General features: G+C 36.7%; 1 protein-coding gene across 1 annotated transcript; it reads left to right on the forward strand.

Moving 5' to 3' along the window:
- Window positions 1–16165: 16165 nt before the first annotated feature.
- On the forward strand, window positions 16166–17180 carry LOC127082168 (uncharacterized). The gene has a single exon (XM_051022395.1). The coding sequence runs from the start codon at window positions 16587–16589 to the stop codon at window positions 17022–17024; it is 438 nt and encodes a 145-aa protein (XP_050878352.1). The 5' UTR covers window positions 16166–16586; the 3' UTR covers window positions 17025–17180.
- The last annotated feature ends 2660 nt before the right edge of the window (window positions 17181–19840 follow it).

Genomic DNA, 19840 nt, shown 5'->3' on the forward strand with positions numbered 1-19840 from the left:
ATGACGCACAGTGATACGCGTATGGCGCATAGTGATACGCGTATGGCCAGCGGTGGTTTCCACCATCTTCTTCGCGAAGACGGCGGAGCTGTGTTCAGAAAATTTTCCAGAATTTTGAGATGCATACATCAACAGAAAGCTCTTTCAATGTAGATTACAGATCAATCAATATCTAAACCTAACAATCCATGGATTAAGAGATCCGAGCAAAAACATTTTGACATGTCAAACTTTAAGCAAGCATAACTCATTCATTTTTTATCCATTTCACACGAATTTTATATCAGATTAATCAGCATGAAAAACTCTATCTAAACATGTTAATGGAATTAAGAATTGAGAGATTCGAAAACTGAACCTCTTGAAGAGCAGTCCCTAAATGTGCACGATCCAAGGCTTTGAATGATCCAAATCAACTCCTGAGATGATAACTTGAAGCTTTATGTGTGAATTGAAGCTTGAAACGAACTAGATCTTGATTAATTTTCCACTTCCATCTTCATGAGTTTGCTTGAAATGTACACAAATTTTGCTCGAATTTGATGATCCAATGCTTGATTCTGCATCCACTACACTCAATAAACCAGAATATGGAAGCAAAATGCTATGCTATGTGGAGAATTTTCAAGTTTTGATTGAGAGAAAATTTGGAGGGAAAAAGTTTCAAGATCCAAAAATGGTGAAAAAATGATTAACCTCCCAAATTCTGTTATGATTAGAGTATATATATGCTCTACTAATCACTCTCTAATCACACTTAAGCCAAATGTTAATGAAATGAATGAATTAGGGAGTGTTTTGGCAAATTGAGTTTTCACCCTATGCATGAAAATGCATGGTGACTAGTGCATGAATTTTCCTTCAAATTTACTCAAAAATATGTTTTGAAGCAAGTTTCAAATGATGTTTGTAAGCCAATGCAAGTGAAATTATGTGTAAACCATGAATATTTCTCAAAATCACTTTTTCCCTCCACTTTTTAAAATTAAATCACTTGAAAAATGGACTTTTTATGTGATGAGTTTTCATGAAATGTGATGATGGATTATGATAGTACATGTCAAATGGAGTTTGCTCAAAAAAAGAACCACATGAATTGGCCTTGTGAATCAAGAGTTATGCCACTTTGAAATTCAACTTTTTTGTACTTAGATCAATCCATAACTTGCCAACCACAAATGAGAAATTCATGTTCTTGGACTTTTTGGAAAGGTGAGAGCAAGATCTACAACTTTCATGTTGGACAAATTTTCATTTGAAGCTTCCTTGGACACGTGGCTTTGAAGTCCAAAACTTTCCATTTTTGGAAACTTCAATTACAAGTCACTTGCTATTTTTGGCAGTTTTTGTCCTGACTTGATTTTCTTCAGTTTTAAGCTTTGAGATGTCATTCAACACTTGTTCCAACATGAATGAAATGTATCCAACTCATTTCCACCTCCAAATCCATCAGATCATGTACAGTTGACCACAGTTGACTTTTTCATCTGACAGATGAATTTGGCAATGCATTGATCAATCTGAGCCCCAATTTCCAACTGAAATGGCTCAAGGGTGATACCCTAGCCTCCATAAGCACCATATAGTCACAAAATGATCCTCATCTCCTTCATAAACCCCATCTCCTGATTATGCCCTGATTGGCCCAATGCAGCTGATTAGGGTTGACCAGTGGTCAAAACCCTAATCTCAAGGAATCTTCTTCAACCACTTGATGACATCCAACCCTGATGATGATGATGTACCACTTCAATCAACATGAGGACCAATACCCTTGGGAATCATGCAACCCTAATTCACAGCCCAATCCTCAGATGGCCAATGATCAATCAGTAAAACCCTAGCTTGCACTTGACTTCCTCCTCTTCTGATCAAGACTTGGGAAGATGGCTTGCATAATGTAACCACATGATATGCAACATGAAATGCCTAATGTCCTAAAATGAAATGCAAATATGTTAATGCTAGTCCCAAGAGAGGAGGGCAAATTTTGAGGTGTTACACCGGGTGCATATTTTTTATGTTTATCCCTAATTTTTGCCCGAACCTTTTGGTTCGCCGGGATGCCCTTACTTTTGCCTAGGTACGTCGACCTAGCAGGTCTCTTTTATGCGTAGTATTTTTTGACTATGTCTGCGTTCACGGGATGTGGGAAGTCTTCGCCGTCCATTGTGGCTAGTATCATGGCTCCACCAGAGAATACCTTCTTAACTACAAACGGCCCTTCGTACGTGGGAATCCATTTGCCTCTGGGATCACCTTGTGGTAGAGTGATGCGCTTTACCACCAAGTCGCCAATTTGATACACCTGTCTCTTGACTCTTTTGTTAAATGCCTGGGTCATGCGCTTCTGATATATCTGTCCATGACAAACAGCCGCAAGTCTCTTCTCATCAATCAAGTTTATCTGATCGAGTCGAGTCTGAATCCATTCATCTTCATCTAAGCCCGCCTCTTTCATGATTCTTAGAGAGGGAATCTGGACTTCCACTGGTAAAACGGCTTCCATTCCGTAGACTAAAGAGAAAGGAGTTGCTCTTGTCGAAGTGCGTACTGAAGTGCGATAACCGTGAAGAGCAAACGGTAACATCTCATGCCAGTCTTTGTACGTCACCGTCATCTTTTGTATGATCTTCTTGATATTCTTATTAGCAGCCTCTACGGCACCGTTCATCTTTGGCCGGTACGGAGAAGAGTTATGGTGTTTTATTTTGAACTGCGTGCAGAGTTCAGTAATCATCTTATTGTTCAAATTAGTACCATTGTCAGTGATAATTCTTTCAGGGATGCCATACCGACAAATGAGATTATTCCTGATGAATCGTGCCACCACATTCTTGGTGACAGAAGCAAATGAGGCGGCCTCTACCCACTTTGTAAAGTAATCAATAGCGACAAGGATGAAGCGATGTCCATTAGAAGCAGTAGGTTTAATCTCCCCAATCATATCAATGCCCCACATTGCAAAGGGCCAAGGTGCGGTCAACACGGTCAATGGAGCAGGAGGTGCATGTACTTTATCCGCATATATCTGGCACTTGTGACAGGTTCTGGAGTGATGATGGCAATCAGCTTCCATGGTAGACCAATAATACCCTGATCTCAGAATCTTCTTGGCCATCGTATGTCCACTAGAATGAGTCCCGAAAATACCGTCGTGCATATCTTCCATAATCTCTTCTGCTTCCTTTTTATCCACACAGCGAAGCAAAGTTGAGTCATGATTACGTTTGTATAATACTCCATTACTCAAAAAGAATTTAGCAGAGAACTTCCTCAGGAATTTTCTATCATTGATAGATGCCCCCTCAGGGTACTCCTGAGTTTCTAAATATCTTTTTACTTCGTGGAACCAAGGTTTTTCCCGTACTCCCTCGGTGTTAAGTTCATAACAGTATGCCGGTTCATCTAGTCGCTCAATGGTGATCCTGGGAGCTTCATTGTCCCATCTGACTCTGAACATAGATGACATGGTAGCTAATGCGTCTGCCAACTGATTCTCTTCTCGTGGGATATGTTCGAATGTTATCTCTTCAAAGTATGGGATTAATGTCATCACCCGTTCTCGGTAAGGGATGAGATTCGGATGCTTAGTGTCACATTCTCCTTTGATCTGACTGATTACTAATGCTGAGTCTCCGTACACACTCAAAAACTTGACCCGCCGGTCTATAGCAGCCTTGAGTCCCAAAATACATGCTTCATACTCAGCCATATTATTGGTACAATGAAAACATAGTCTAGCAGTGAAAGGCGTATGGTAACCCTCGGGAGAAATGATTACCACACCAACACCATTGCCCAATGCATTAGAAGACCCATCGAAAACCATAGTCCATCGGGATCCTAGTTCGGGTCCTTCATCCGGTCCAGGTTCTTCATAATCGGTAACAAACATGACATCTTCATCTGGAAACTCAAAATTCATAGATTGGTAATCATCCACCGCTTGATGAGCCAAATGATCAGCTAGCACGCTTCCTTTGATTGCTTTCTGAGTAGTATACTGGATGTCATACTCTGTTAAGATCATCTGCCAGCTTGCTATTCTTCCGGAGAGAGCGGGTTTCTCAAATGTGTATTTGATAGGATCCATCTTAGAAATCAATAAAGTGGTGTGATTCAACATATACTGTCTCAGTCGGCGAGCAGCCCAGGCCAAAGCACAGCAAGTTCTCTCGAGCAGTGAGTATCTTGTTTCACAGTCGGTAAACTTTTTGCTAAGGTAGTATATGGCATGCTCTTTTCGACCAGACTCGTCATGTTGCCCCAACACACACCCCATTGAATTTTCTAACACGGTCAAATACATGATTAGAGGTCTTCCTTCAACCGGTGGCATCAGAATTGGAGGTTCTTGGAGATACTTCTTGATTTTGTCTCAGTAATTTGAAGATGGAGTAGCGGTCGAATGGGAGCTAAATCGGGTGACGTGGTCCAGATTTACGACTTCGATCAATGCCCCACGCGGCTGAATAGTCTTTTCTTCTTGCAGTAGTCTGGCAAGTTCTCCAGGTACTTAACAATCTTCCTCACTTCCATCCTCGGCTTGGTAGATCGGATCTTCAAAGTCATAATGAACAGTAGCAGAATTACTATCAACAGGATCCAGAGTGGATATGGATCAGCAAATTGTTACGTGAGTGTGTGCAAGAATACATAGCTTTGTTTAAAAGATGACAGGAAAGATAAAGAGCGCAATATTTGAATGCAAAAAGTCCATTGATTCATTGAATGTGAATATGCTTATGAAAATGACAAAACCCTTGAAAAATTAGCTATTGTGCCCCGGGCATAGACACAATGCTTTGAAACACTAAAATAGCAATAACAATTACTCCTGACTAAAGGAAATCAGGATAGTGTCTTCAGCCTTCCAATTGTCGAGTCCGTTACCAATTGTTGGGAACATCCAGCTATCCCAGTCATAATCGTCATCAGCATCTTCCACAGCATTAACAGTCTCGTCATGATTAGGCAGGGGAGCAATGAGGACATTAGGAGTCTCCGGATGATCAGAGGTAGTTGCCTGTATCTTTCCACTTCGAATGCCGCTTTCAACATGTTCACCTGTTAATATAAGTTCAGTGAAACCCGATGAGGAACTTCTCAATAGATGGCTGTAGAATGGGCCAGTCAGTGTGCTCATGAACATGTCCACTAATTCTCGATCAGTCATGGGGGGTTTGACTCTTCCAGCCAAATCTCTCCATTTTTGAGCATATTCTCTGAAGCTTTCTTTAGATCCCATAGTCATATTCTGCAACTGTAGCCGAGTAGGCGCTAATTCAGAATTATACTGGTAGTGCTTGTAGAAAGCTGTCGCTAAATCAGTCCAGGTGCGGACGTCAGAGCTCTCGAGCTGATAGTACCATTCTAACTGTGTGCCAGACAGACTCTCTTGGAAGAAATGGATCCATAGTTTCCTATCAGTGGTATACGGCTGAATCTTTCTCACATAAGCTCTCAGATGCATCTGAGGACAAGATGCCCCATCATACTTAGTGAAAGTGGGGACCTTGAATTTGCGGGGAATAATCACATCAGAGACCAGACCTAAGCTTTCGAAATCCAGACTGGGCGTCTTTTGACCCTCCATAGCTAGCATGCGTTCTTCCAGCAGCTTGTACTTGTCATCTCTTGGAGAGTACTGTTCATTCTCATAATCTTCCTTGTCGTCCTCAGGGTTGAAGAGATCAACATTCTCATCTTCTGAATCTGTCTCTGTTTCCTCTTCTTGACCCTTCGGAATTCTAATCTTGACTCCTGCAGCCTGTCCTCTGAGCCTTCTTCCCGGGTTGATGTAACTCACAGGTTTCTTGTCTTTCTTCTCGAGCAATAGAGCCTTCAGTTCCTCCTGCCCCTTGGATAAGTTCAAGATCATCTCCTGGAGTTGAGCATTCTGAGCATGGAGATCCTTGACAATTTGTTCGAGGGCCATTTTTCTGTTTGTAATCGAATTGTGAGAACATTGAACTTGTAAAATACTTGTTATGCAGTGTTATGTTATGTTATGCAATGCATGAAATGTTTTCAAGGACTTTTGGAATTTAACTTTGCGTAAATCACCAACGAGAGAGAAATGTTTATTGCTAATTTCTTTGATCAATGTTCATTACAAAAGGAATAATAATAAAAATATAATGAAAGCTCAAGTCTCCCAGGGGCGACTTCTTTTTGGGCGAAGATACGCATTGAGTCTTCGTTCCTCATTAAGCTGACTGGTAAGTTCTAACACTTTCTTCCTTTCTGCGACGAACTGAGTCTCGAAAGTATCCCTTTCTTCTCTCAACTGGATCCAGGATCTCTTTAGTTCCTCAACATTGGTAGGCATATCTGGATAAGGAATGATCTGAGGAGCACCTCCTTCAGCTTCAGGTTCGACAATCTGAGGTCCGATTGCAAGATATGGCATGACAAGTTCACGAGCTCTGGCGCGTACCCATCTGAGATAAGGTTCCATAGGAATACAATTTTTCTGTCCTAACGTACCTCTCTTCACCATGCCCCAAGCTCGTACAAATCTTTGACGGAGGCCTTGGGAATCGTTGTCATAGTCGAACACAATGCCTTCGATGATCATTTCATGTGGACCATCTCTTCGAGCACAACCAAACTGTCGCAGAGCTAAAGCAGGATTATAAGTAATACCTCCTCTTATTCCTAGGAGTGGTACATTAGGGAACTCGCCACAACGGTCAATGATGGTAACATTTTCCTTGAACTGAGGACACCAACAGATGTCTGGGTGGGAGAGCGACATTATCCTTTGAGACCATTTCAAATTCTGCTCGTTCTTCAAGACTGATTGAGGAAGGTGCGAAATAAACCACCTAGACAACAAAGGTATGCAGCACATGAGAGTCCCTTGCTTCTTCATGGTACGAGTGTGGAGGGAATGCAAAATGTCTCCCAGCAAGGTAGGTACAGGGTTATGAGTGAGAAATATCTTAATAGCATTCATGTCTATGAATTGGTCTGGATTAGGGAATAACACCAAGCCATAGATTAGCAATGCCAGGATGTCTTCGAAAGCACGGACATTCATAAATTTTAAGAATTCTCGGGCCTTATTTGTCAGGAATTTGGCAAGTAAACCCTTAACTCCACTCCTTGTTACCCAATTAGCTTCAATGTTGGACTTCGTCATGTGTAAAGCTGCGGCAACTTCTTCAGCCTTCGGAACCTTTTCTAAACCACTGAAAGGTATTTGATCAAGGATAGGTATCCCAAGCAGTCTGGAGAATTCTTCCAGTGTAGGTACCAACTGATAATCTGGGAATGTGAAGCAATGATGTTTAGGGTCGAAGAACTGGAATAAAACTCTCATCATATCTTCTTTGAAACCAGTGGTAACCAAATTGAGGAGAGAACCGTGTTTCTTGATGAACTGGGCATGATCGGAAAGTTCTGACACTAAGTTCTTGAGTTGAGGAGAGATTGCTACAAGATTAATCCGGATGGTCTTCCTGGGAGCCATAGCTTTACAAAACAGAGCAAAGTTAAATCCCTAAGTCCTTGAAATGGTTAGTACAATGTTATGATGTCATGATGTTATGATGTTATGATGTTATGAGGTTAAATAAATAACAAGCGCAAGCAAGTCACACAACCATCATTCCTAGGTTTTAAGGCTTGCATGAGTTCCATAGGTAAGTACCCTCCCCACTAAAGTTTAGTTGGTTCAACCTATCCTAGAATAGTAACCGGGTTCTAAAAGGATCTCCAATCATTGACCTTCCCTCAAGTCCACTTCAGTGCAACACCAAGTGGTTGACCGAAGCTTCCCTAAAGTCCAATCTCAAGGAGTGGAGTATCGAGTCTCAACCAACCCCAGTCGGAACCGAAGTCAGTTATCTCACTACTTTCTAATGGCCAGGATGAGTCAATTAGGGTTCTAAAAGTCTGGTTAATGCTTTAATGACACCACGCAGATGCCAAATTTTTCCTCAAGTAAACATGAGGAACATCAGGACATCCAAAGTGTCACATTAACCGTAGCCATCATTTTAACCATTCCAGTATACGCCGGATAGTCGCGATGATCTATTGCTACTTACCTAAGGTACACTAGATCCGGGTGTAGGATCTTTCACTCAAGAATACCCAAGCAATCCCTTAAAAGTAAATCAGACAATTTTAAATAAGTGATCTTGTTTTTTAAGGTAACCTCTCTTGTAATAGTCCCCAGCAGAGTCGCCAGTTCTGTCATACGGTGAACTGACTTGGTGTGTTTTGCTTTTTATCGCAATGTCGCGGATAGCAAGAGTCGCCACCGACTTTTCTTTTATCCAATAAGGAAAGGTGGAAAAGAACAGGAAAGACCTCAATAGATTTTGGGTTCGGGAGGTACATTATACAAAGGGAAGGTATTAGCACCCTTTGTATCCATGGTTATCCATGGGCTCTTAATTGCTGGATCACTTATATTTTTGTTTGAAAAGTGTTGGTGAATTGTTAAAAATGTTTCGAAAAGAGAGTTTAACTTTGTAATGATTCTCGTATGAATGTATACAAAGTATTTATCTCGCTTGATTTTGAAAACGGTTTAGAAAAATGTAACTTGGTAATGATTCTAGTATGAACGTATACCAAGTGGTGATTTTCTAGGATTTGTAAAGTGTGAGGGGTGGAAAATGTTTTAGGTTATGATCCAGCAATTGAGAGTTATACCTTCCTAAGGTCGTTATGAACGTTTCCTATCCTTATGAGGGTAAAACTGTCCTTACTATTGAGAAGTAAGTAGTTTTATCCTTTGGATGTAAAAGGGTCATCGTAGGGTCATCGATAGGTCATTGAAGGCAACAGTTGTAAGGATACCTTAGCATTCGAAGGGACGATCATCATTTAACCGTAGGCTACACCGAAGGGTCATCGAGGGACAAAATCGTATTTTCGAAGGCAACATCCGAGGGACCATGATTTATTTTATGATGATTTAACCGAAGGGCCGTTGCTAAGTGTATCCCTACATTCGCGGGACATGACCGTTATACCGTAATACCGTAGGGCAAAAGAGAGGTCCAATATCACATATTTAGAGGCCATGTTTTAAAGTTAATTAGGTAATTAGGGTGAATCTCCACATTAAAATCAATACATTAAAAATAATACATTAAAATTAATACATTAAAATTAATTAAGCAATTTAGGGCAGCTCTTCACAAGGGTATCCCACAAATAAAGTGGAAGACCTAAACAACAATCTTTTCCTGGGGTGTGTGAACCTTTGCAACATTCAGCAAACGGGTTAGAATACCAAATCAGGGTGCAATCGAGGATTACACCGCAAAAGAAATCACAACAGTAATATGATCAGATAAACAATGCCTGGCTATGATAAAACATGAGTGAAAAATCAGAATAGAAAAGTCGGCTACTGTCAGGTTCGCGCCTGCCTCGCCTAGCGAAGGCTTAGCGAATACTCGCTTCATGCTCGCTTAGCGACGTGCTAGCGAGCGACCGCGGATTCTGGTTTTGATATCAGTATAATTTCGACCAATTTTATGCCTTATGGCTTTCATTACAGCAATTATATGGTTAATCATTTAAGGTATTCAAGTGCACACTACAATTCACATGACAAACTTAAGATATTTTCATAAATTTAATCATAATGCCATATGCAAATTAAGAACATAAGGTAGTAATAGCAATTGTAACCTTGAATTGGCCGACCGGATCGAATTGAGCGGAAGTGACCTTGCTGCCGCCGGCTTTTCCTTCAGGGTTTCTCGGAATTCTCAGGGTTAGCCTCCAGGGTTTTCCATCTGTGAGCGCGAGGGTTTGCTTGCTAGGGTTCTCCTTTCGTCCTTTTTCGTTCTCCCTTTTTCATTACTGAAGTGCTGGTATTTATAATGCTCTTTTTCATGACCTAATGGGCTCAGAATGAAGCCCGAAATTTTCTGTTGTCTGTCAGCTTCGCTAGGCGAGCGTGTAGCGAACGTGTAGCGAACGTTCGCTAGGCGAGCGTGTAGCGAACGTGTAGCGAACAGGCCAGTTTGGGCCATTTTCTGGATTGGGCCATTCGTGAGCTGGACCTTTGTTCCTTTAAGATCAGTGTCATAAAAATGAGTCGGAGTGCCCTGAAAAAATGTCTTGAAATACTAATGGGCAAATTTTGGGGTATGACAATGATAAATTCATATTTATTTTCTATTTTATAATTTATTTAATATAATATTAAATATATATTTTACTTTTTTTAAAACAAAACGAGGTCCCTTAATTTGGAGGTCTTGGGCTAAGGGTCGTCTTCCCTTGCTTAGGGTCGGCCCTGACTGTGACGCTACATCAATCGAGGTGCATTGTGTAGGTTGTTCATCTCTAACAAACCCGATGAATGACAGATAAAGCCAAACACGTTGTTTCATCATGAGAGAGTGTTCCGATATGTATTCATTATTCTCAACTTGCGTATGCTGTTAGTTAATTTCATTTGCATTGTTTACACATATTGGAACGAGTGATTTCTTTTTAGCCTAGAGCCATTCATGATAACTTTTTTTTTATTCCTTGCATAACTCCATTGAGACTATTTCCCTTTTGTTTGTTTTTAACCCAAAATTTAACCCTTGATTTTATTGAGAATGTATCAAGTGTGAGTAGTGTGGATAATAGTTCCACATTGGTTGAAAATATGGAGACTTGAGCATTTATAAGTGAGAGAACCCACCCACCTATCACCTTAAGGTTTTAGGTGAATATGTGATGTGTCTCTCACAAAGGTATTGCTCTAGAAAAAGAAGTCTCACAATGTTCACTGCCACCTAGTGGAAAAAACTCCCCCAACGAATGGTATCAAAGCCTTTTTTCAAAAAGGAACCGGGTTACTTGTATCGAAAGTCATTGAGAATGTATCAAGTGTAAAAATAAAAGAAAAGTTGAAAATCAACTATAAAAGAAAGAAATAATGATGAAGTGAAGCCAAAGAGAAATCAATGGAAAAAACTCCTCCAATAAATGGTATCAAAGCCTTTTTTCAAAAAGGGATCGGGTTACTTGTATCGAAAGTCATTGAGAATGTATCAAGTGTAAAAATCAAAGAAAAGTTGAAAATCAACTATAAAAGAAAGAAATAATGATGAAGTGAAGCCAAAGAGAAATCAGTTGAACGAAATACCCCATAATAATTTTTAATTAGACTTTGTTAATGAGAATAATATTGCGTACTCCAAGTTTTAACTTACTCTCCAAATATATCTTACCAGAGCCCTAGCTCCATTACAACCTTAAATACCTCAAAAAGTGTGTGCATCGTTGCATATTGTTATCTCTTTGGAATTTATTCTAACATATGGTATAATGTTGCATACTGTGAATTTTGGGTGTTAAACACATAAACACTTGAGAGCGTTGGTGAGAATGTGTAAACAGATGACATGTGAAGCAATATCATCAAGTAAAAATGTGGAAGATTAGTTGACCTCAATAAACAGGTGAAGCTTAAGATAATAGTAAGAGAAGATCACAAAGGAACCAAGAGGTATCATACTTTTAACTTTTGATTTCAGTTAATATGCTAACTTTTTTGTTTTTTTGTTTGTTTTTTAAGTTGCTTGAGGACAAGCAATGAACTAAGTTTAGGATTGTGATTACTCACCATTTTACTATGTTTTATCATTATTTTAGCAGTAGATTTGATATTTTGTCGGTGCTTACATATCGGATTTAGATGATTTTATAGACTTTATATGTGGTATAAGGATTTAAATGTTTAAGAATGTTCCATGTGTCATATGATCTTTTGGGAAAGGATTAACATGTTTTATAGTTTCGAGGAAGTCGAAGAAATGACGGAAAAAATGCGACAAATTTTCAAAAGGTTTACAAAGTCTATTTTTTAGCATGTTTTACATCATGATGTACGCGTTGTATTTTGATTATATCTAGAGCGTCGTAACTTGAAATGACATGGGATTGATAGAAAATGAAACTAACATCAAGGGATACAACTCTTATGAAGACACCAAAGGCTAATTTGGTGTTTTTCTCTCTGGCCATATGCATATCCATACACATCCAGGAGTGCCAAAATCATATTTTCTGCCCATACGTGTATCCGTACGCATCCAGGAGTGCCAAAAATCATAATTTCTGCCCATACGTGTATGGCAGTAGGATACATGTATTCATACGCTTATGGACGTTGATATCTTCCCTAAAAGCCCAAGATACCTATTTAGCCATATGAAACCTAATTTTATTGATCTATCTTGCATTTGGACGGGAAAAGATCATCTTGGAGCAAATTAAACTCGATAGAAACAACGGGAAACACTAAATTCAACAAATTTATCCATTGAAAACTTCTTCTTTGTGATCATTGTGTAACATTTATCACTTTTATTATGTCTTTTATTTTATTTATGAGTATCTAAACCCTCCAATGTTAGGGATGAGTCGCTGTCTTTGATTTTAGTTTGAATTTCTGAATTGATATTTGTAATAACTACAATATTATTCCTACATGACTTATTTCTTTCCGTGCTTAATACTTTGCTCTTTCTGAAAAATTGAGAATTTATTTATGATTACGTATTAGGAATGACTTTCAACAATAATAGTTGATTGAAATATTTTATATTAGATATCACCTAGGACTATGGATACCATATAAAAACTTATTTTTCTTGATAATTAACTGCTTGGATTCATCTACATTTGACCATGAACATAGAAATTGATTTGAATATCCAAAGGATTATTCACTAAATATTTAGGAATAAATACTCTTAAGAACCAACAATTTGTAGGAATAGAGCAAGGTGTTACAAGGTTAATTAAGGAGATCAAACGAGTTCAGGTTCAAACTCTCATTCCTATCATGTTTTTCTCGTATTATTTTCTATTATATTGAATTTTCCTTAAATTTACCTTTTACAAACAAACAAATCTCAAAACCCTCAAATACATGTTTTTCAACTAAATTTAAATCAAAGTCTAAAGTCTAACACAGTCCTCGAGATCAATATTCAAGAATTTCTCGATATTACTACTTTGGACATATTAATACACTTGTTAATTTACCATTCACACTTCATCATAGATTAAAGGCCCAAAAAAATGATGCTTGACGATTTACACCATAACACCTGTTCACACTTAAAGAAAAGTGAGTTTTAGGAAGATAGTCTGATCACCCTCCACTTTGTATGAAAATAATGAAAGTCATAAATACTATCATCAATAATAAACCTAAGGTATGAGAAACTTCCACATCCATTATCAACATAAAGGATGGGGTGGAGATATTGGGAAGAAGAAACTAAATGAATAACTAATCACTGTTACTAAGAAGAAAAAGGCCCAATATGGGAGAAAGAAAAACAAAACAAATGGTAAATTAAGAAGCATAGAAGAAACGATGGTCCTATGTGATGTGAAAGTAATGTTATCAAGTGATTTTGATGATGAAAACTCTTCCAGTGGTTTGTGATGACGACATCTAATCAAAGAAAGAGATATCTCAAAAATCATCAGGCAAATATTTCAAGTATCATTAGACAAATGTTTCAAGTTCCAATTGAAAGTCCTAAACAAAAATTAATCAAGAAAAAGGACTTGAAAATATAAAGAGATATTGAAGTTATGAACTTGAATATGTGAATGTATGAAAACTCGCATAATCTTGAACTTAGCGTTTTATATAGTATTGAATCAATTTACTATTATAGAAACAAGAGTAGGTATTGATGTACTAAGACAATGTGCACACACACAAAATATTTCAATCTTATATTTTTGATAAAACTTTTTAAAATCAATTCGGGCAAGTGCTTAAAAGACTAAGAAACTTGATTGATTAATTAGGTAAGGAAAATACATTGGTTAATCGATCAAGCCTTGCTTCTAATCGATTAAAACAAAGTGAAACACCTCTTAATCGATTAAGAAGGTTTTTAATGGATTAATCAAATTTAAAATTTATAGTTTCCTTTTTGGTTAAGTTAATCGAATAAAACATACTTTTAATCAATTAAAAGCTAAAAAATGCCCATTGATCGTTTCCTTTTTTAGCCAGGTTTTTTCTATATAATAAGGCTTCTCTTTATTTCAAATTACATTAGTTTTATAAATAGAAACCTTCTTCTATATTTATTTCTCTCATTCGTTTATAAAGTTATTTTTCATTAGTGTTGCCTTAGTACCAAGAGAGTGAAAAGTTTCATCTGAGAGTTATGTTGAATTGGTGTTGTGATTAATTGCTTATTCAAGAGCATAGTTCTCTTGTGATCTCTTTGAAATAGATTTAAAAGGTGCAAGATAAACCTATAAAAATATTGGGTGAATGTCATTGAGATGAGCTTGTGTAAAAGCTTTGGTTAAGGTTATTAAGTTGAGTATTGTGTAAAAGCTTTAATTAAGGTTATCGAGTGGAGCATGTGCAAAAGCTATGATTAAAGTTATTAAATTGAGCTTGTGTAAAAGCCATGGTTGTTTGTAGATGGTTTATGGGTTGATCACATACAAAAACTCACTTTTACATTGAAGTTGTTTGGGTTGATCTTGTATAAAAGCTCAAGATTATTATAGTAGAAATCTCAAGGGGAAACTCTTGTGGACCAGAGTAGGCCAAGTGGTTTAGGCAAAATTAGGATAAATCTATGGTGTGATATTTCTATCCCTCATATCTTTAATTTTTATTGTTTATCTTTGTAGTGTTTTTTTTCTATGTCTCTTATCTTCTATTTTGTTTCGCTGCTTTATCTCTATATATTTATCTCTTTTAACATAAACAATTTTGAATTAAAGTGTTTTTTAAACCTATTTTTTGGAAATTCAAATAACATAAGTTACACACCCTATTAGGTTTGAAGTCATCTGGTCAACAAAAACTTATTAGTGAAAAATTTGATGAATTTGAGAACGAAAGCACCCATAAATAGAAGAGGCCAACGTCGGAAAGCAGAAACACATGAAGAAGAAAGAAAATGACGATAAAGAGCAAGAGTGAAACGATAAGGACAAAAAAATAGAGAAGTGATTTGTTTTGGTATATATAGGCACATCCTCTTCAAATATTACAAGATGAAAAGATTACAATCCATCATTCGAAAAACAAAGGCACGACTTACTTACCTTAAATGAGTGCCATATTATCAAAGATGACATCATCTATGTAATGATGATATTTATGGTTCTTAGACAATAATCACGCTACACCTATTGATAAACTATTACGCTACACACCTCAAAGGATACATGGCAGAGAATAAAGGCAAAAATTCCAAAAAGTCTCATTGGACCCTGGCAAATGAAAAGAATAATATCAAAGATCAAGATTGACAAGAAATGTTAGGTGGATGAAATATCCACTAAAAACCTAATAGCACGATGGCATAGAGACTGTCATGGAGAATGATCTAGATCACAAGCCACACCCCGACTTCACCAGACTAGGCTTGAGGGCCAATGTTCCCACCTTAGTCGTCAAATATCTTTAACAATCCAATAAGAGCGTTGACCATAATGAAGAAAATATGATTTTGTTTGTGAAGGTCAAGATATCAACAAACCTCAATCACTTAAATACATGTATCCGTAGAAGAAGACTCAGGATCTCAGATATACATGCAGGCTTGAACTAGAAAAACACCTTATCAAAGTGAATGATTGAAGAAATATCATTAGACCACAAACTGACTAACACCCTAACAATTATTTCATAAATATTTATTCAACGCATGAAGTTCAATGTCTTCAAATCCTAGAAGATGAATGTAAAAGAAAGACAATATGTTAGATTAAGATACACACATTTTCTAATATAAAATACCTTACTTCATTCAGATGATTGATGATTTAAACATCAAAGTGTTTGCAAGTATTATTCGATATCAAATTAGAACGTCAAAGTATCAAACTCAAGACAAAATACGCCATTGAATTTAGATTCTACCACTTAGTGAACACCTCAAATCAAGATTAAATATAAAAAATAACTTATATTTAATCAATTTTCATAAGAAAAAATAAATGATGTACTGATTGTATAAATTTATTTTATACCGTCAATCAATGACGATCATACAATTTATCAAATCAGATTAAAATTTTTAAATTATTTACATAACATGACAAAATAATATATTTTTAAATTATTTACATTGTCATGTGATACCATCACCATTAAACCCCTTTCTTAATAGAAAACCTATATACTAGTTTGTAATTTTTTAAGATGGGAGGGAGTATTTCGATGTCATTACCGACGTTGATGACAACGAGAGATTAGAAATATCCAATTTCCACCGAGAACTCATCTGACGGCACTACTGCTTACCGCCACGTGTTATTCTCGTGGACAATCTTAATCAAGCCGGATCCCCACCAGATCCTTATCTTCCAAGTTTAGAATCTCTCTCCCTTACCAATTCAGAATCTGATTCATTTAAAATTAATCAACTTAACCCAAATTAATCTGCTAATTAATATTGTTAATTAACTTCTTTACCTATTTCGATTCACATAACGCAAGCTCAGAGAGAGAGAGAGAGAGACAGAGTTAGGGTTTTACAGATTCCAATGTCTCTCCCCTGAAAATCCGAATCTCTCACCGCCGAATCCATTTCCGATTCCGATCAATGGGATCGTCATCGGCGTTCTTCGTCATCTGCATTCTCCACTCTATCATCGCGATCACAAGTGGAGCTCTCATGATGTTCTACATGAAAGAAGTCTACACTTTCGGTCACGGTGTTCAAACGGCGACGAAGCTTCTCGGATCCACGCCGCACGATCAGCTCCTCATCAAAACCTCCGATTCGTTCTCCGGTTTGCTGCTGGTTGCTATTGGATTTCTCATTTTCATGGTTTCGTTTGTTAAGGATCGGGATTTTCAACACTTGTTTGCTAAGGGGTGTATTTTGTTGCATGTGTTTATGGCGTTGTGGAGGATCTACTTTGAAAGGAAGGTTGAAGATCTTGCTTGGGATTGGCTTAGACAAACTGTTGGTGATGTTCTCTTGGCACTTTCGTGGGTTTTCTTCCTTATTTACTCTTGGAGAGAGAAGTATGATTAGTTTTACTTTTCTTTCCTTTTTTTTTTCTGTTTATTTTCTCCATCAGGATGATTATGATTATGAATTTTCTGTTTTTAATTTACTCTGTAAAAATCAGACTGATATCACATGTTTTTTTTATTTATCAAGTGAGTATTTAAGCTGTGTATTACCTTACCTTGAGTTCAATTAGACTGAAAATTGCAGTAATGGAGCTTCTTCATTGACTTGTTAGTTTGGTTTGTAACTTCATTATGTCAAATTTGAATTGAGTTGTTCATTGAATGGTTTCCTTTTGTAATTCTGAGTTGGAGTTTATACCTGAGTGTTTCTTTAATGACTATGAAAGTTGATTTGAAATATACCCTGAGTTTTTATCTGATTCTTGTTTACTAAGTATTTAGATCACATAAAGTAATGAATAATATGCATCTTCCATATTGGGGTATTGTTTGTTTACTTAGAATATAGATCACAGAAACTAATGAGTAATGATGCATCTTCATTGACTTGTTATTTTGGGTTTGTAACTTCAGTATGTCAATTTTGAATTGTCATTGAATTTTTAAAACTTATCCTGATTGCTTTGGATTTGTGATGGTTTCCTTTGTAATTCTGAGTTGGAATTTTTACTTGAGTTTTTCTTGAATGACTATGAAAGTTGAGTTGAAAAATACCCTACCCTGAGTTTTATTCTGATTGTTGTTAACTGGAAAATTGATACAACGGAATGGACAGTGATGGCAAGGTATGTTGTTTGTGTGAATAACTTTCTTTTGTGTTGTTTGTTTGTTTACTAAGAATTTAGATCACAAAAACTCATGAGTAATGATGCATCTTCCATATTGGGGTATTGTTTATTCTGACTTTTGAGGATCATCTTACCATTTCAATGCTATACTTCAAATTCCTTATCTATTTGTGTTTTTCTTCTTTTTAGTTTGTATAGAGCAGAGAATGGGTAAATATCGATGAAGGGGTTTGGGGGTTTAAGCTAAAACTTCATTTCATTAACTTATATAAATTGTGAAAAGAATTGTTGATGGGCAGCTGATGGATGAAGTGTTGTCCTGTTGTTGAAATTGAATTTTCCTGCCAATGTATATAGAACCTTCTGCTCTCTGCACTTAAAAATCAATAAATGATAGTATATATTTTGCTTCTGATGTGTGTTAAGACTAGATGTGATTAGATTAGAAATGATAAAATTAGAGTGCTTGGGGTTACACCTATAGTAGAAAAGAAAAGATGGTGGAAAATAGACTTAGATGGGTTGGGCATCTAGAGAGAAGACCCTGTAGATTCTGTAGTAAGGAGAATAGATCAGATGGAGAGAAGTCAAACAACTAGAGATAGAGGAAGACTTAGAAAAACTTTAAGAGAAGTTATCAAGAAAGATCTTGAGATTTACCATTTGGATTGAAGCACGGTATTGGATATAACATTATGACAAAAGTTGATCCATATAACCAACCCTACTTAGTGAGCTAAGTCTTGGTTGTTGTTGTATATTTGTATTATGCCATTACTATATATGACCCTCGGATGAATATGAATTTGGAAATTTGTATAACATTTTTTTTAATTTTCCTCCAAAAAAACAAATTAAACTTCACTTTTAAACTGTGATTATAATAGATATTCTATATGATTCCGCCCACAGTTGAGTTTAATACTTGCTCTGTTACTGAATATTCCAAAACCAGATACATCATTGAGTGCGGGAGTTATTGAACAGATTTTGTGTCTCTGATATCCATATAATTCCTAGTATTTTCTTTATACTTTATGTTCACAGTCTTATTTTTGGTACTTGCTAGTATACAATAAATGTCTGTACAATATTTTATCTTCAATATTTTAAATGCAATTATATGTGGGTGATGGCATACTCATTTCTTACTTGTCCCCTCATTTTTCTATCACCCCTAATGCATTCTAGTTATATTTTGATTTAAGAATACACTTAGCCATTGATTTCTAATTTGATACACAAGTTTCATTTCATCCGTTTATGACCAAATAAGATTTTGTCCAGTTCTCTGGGATGAAATCCAACTATATACACTCCAGTCTACAGAGAAAAGGTGATAATTTGCAGCTACCATTTTAATACAAGAGTGACTATGAATAACTATCCTCTGGCTTTTAATGTTGAATGTGCAAATATGGGGGAACTCTATTATCAATGATGATGATTTACTTATAGCGGTGATACTGCTGGACAGTTTCAATTTTAGAAATTCTATTTGGAGGAATTGTTGTGGCCATTCTATTAAAGCTTTCTTGCTTAGTTTCTAGATTGGGGTTTCCCTTCTCATGTCAAAATAAGAGATTTCTCTCATTAAGTAGGGTTGTGTCTAAAGCTTTGAGTTTTTACACGACTGGTTCAACTCTAAGCAGAGATTCCCTGATTTCTTGTACCAGTTGTAAGGTTCAGCAATTTAAATAGAAGTGCATTTTGGAGAGGTATTTGTCTGCTCTTGACTTAGTCTACAAGCCAATCTGTCTTCCTAGTTGACACTTTTTTATATGCTGTACCATTTATCGTTGTTCCGTTACTTGTACCATTTATCGTTGTTCCATTACTAGCTGCATCTATGCTCGATAAAATTATCATTCAAGCTTATCTTTAAGGATGTGTTGTTAATTGAAAAACTTTTTACAAATATATCTTTGGAATCTTGGTCAGAAGAGGAAGTTTTCCATTGCACCATATCCTTTGGGAAAATTACCAACGTGGTTAACAAAATAATCTTGCATTGGCTATGAAATGGCTAAAATATGGTGAAACAAGAGACAAGTCTCATATTGTAATATTTTGGGTATATTTTAAA

This window comes from Lathyrus oleraceus, chromosome 1 (genome assembly GCF_024323335.1).
Source record: "Lathyrus oleraceus cultivar Zhongwan6 chromosome 1, CAAS_Psat_ZW6_1.0, whole genome shotgun sequence".
Taxonomy (NCBI): Eukaryota; Viridiplantae; Streptophyta; class Magnoliopsida; order Fabales; family Fabaceae; genus Lathyrus; species Lathyrus oleraceus.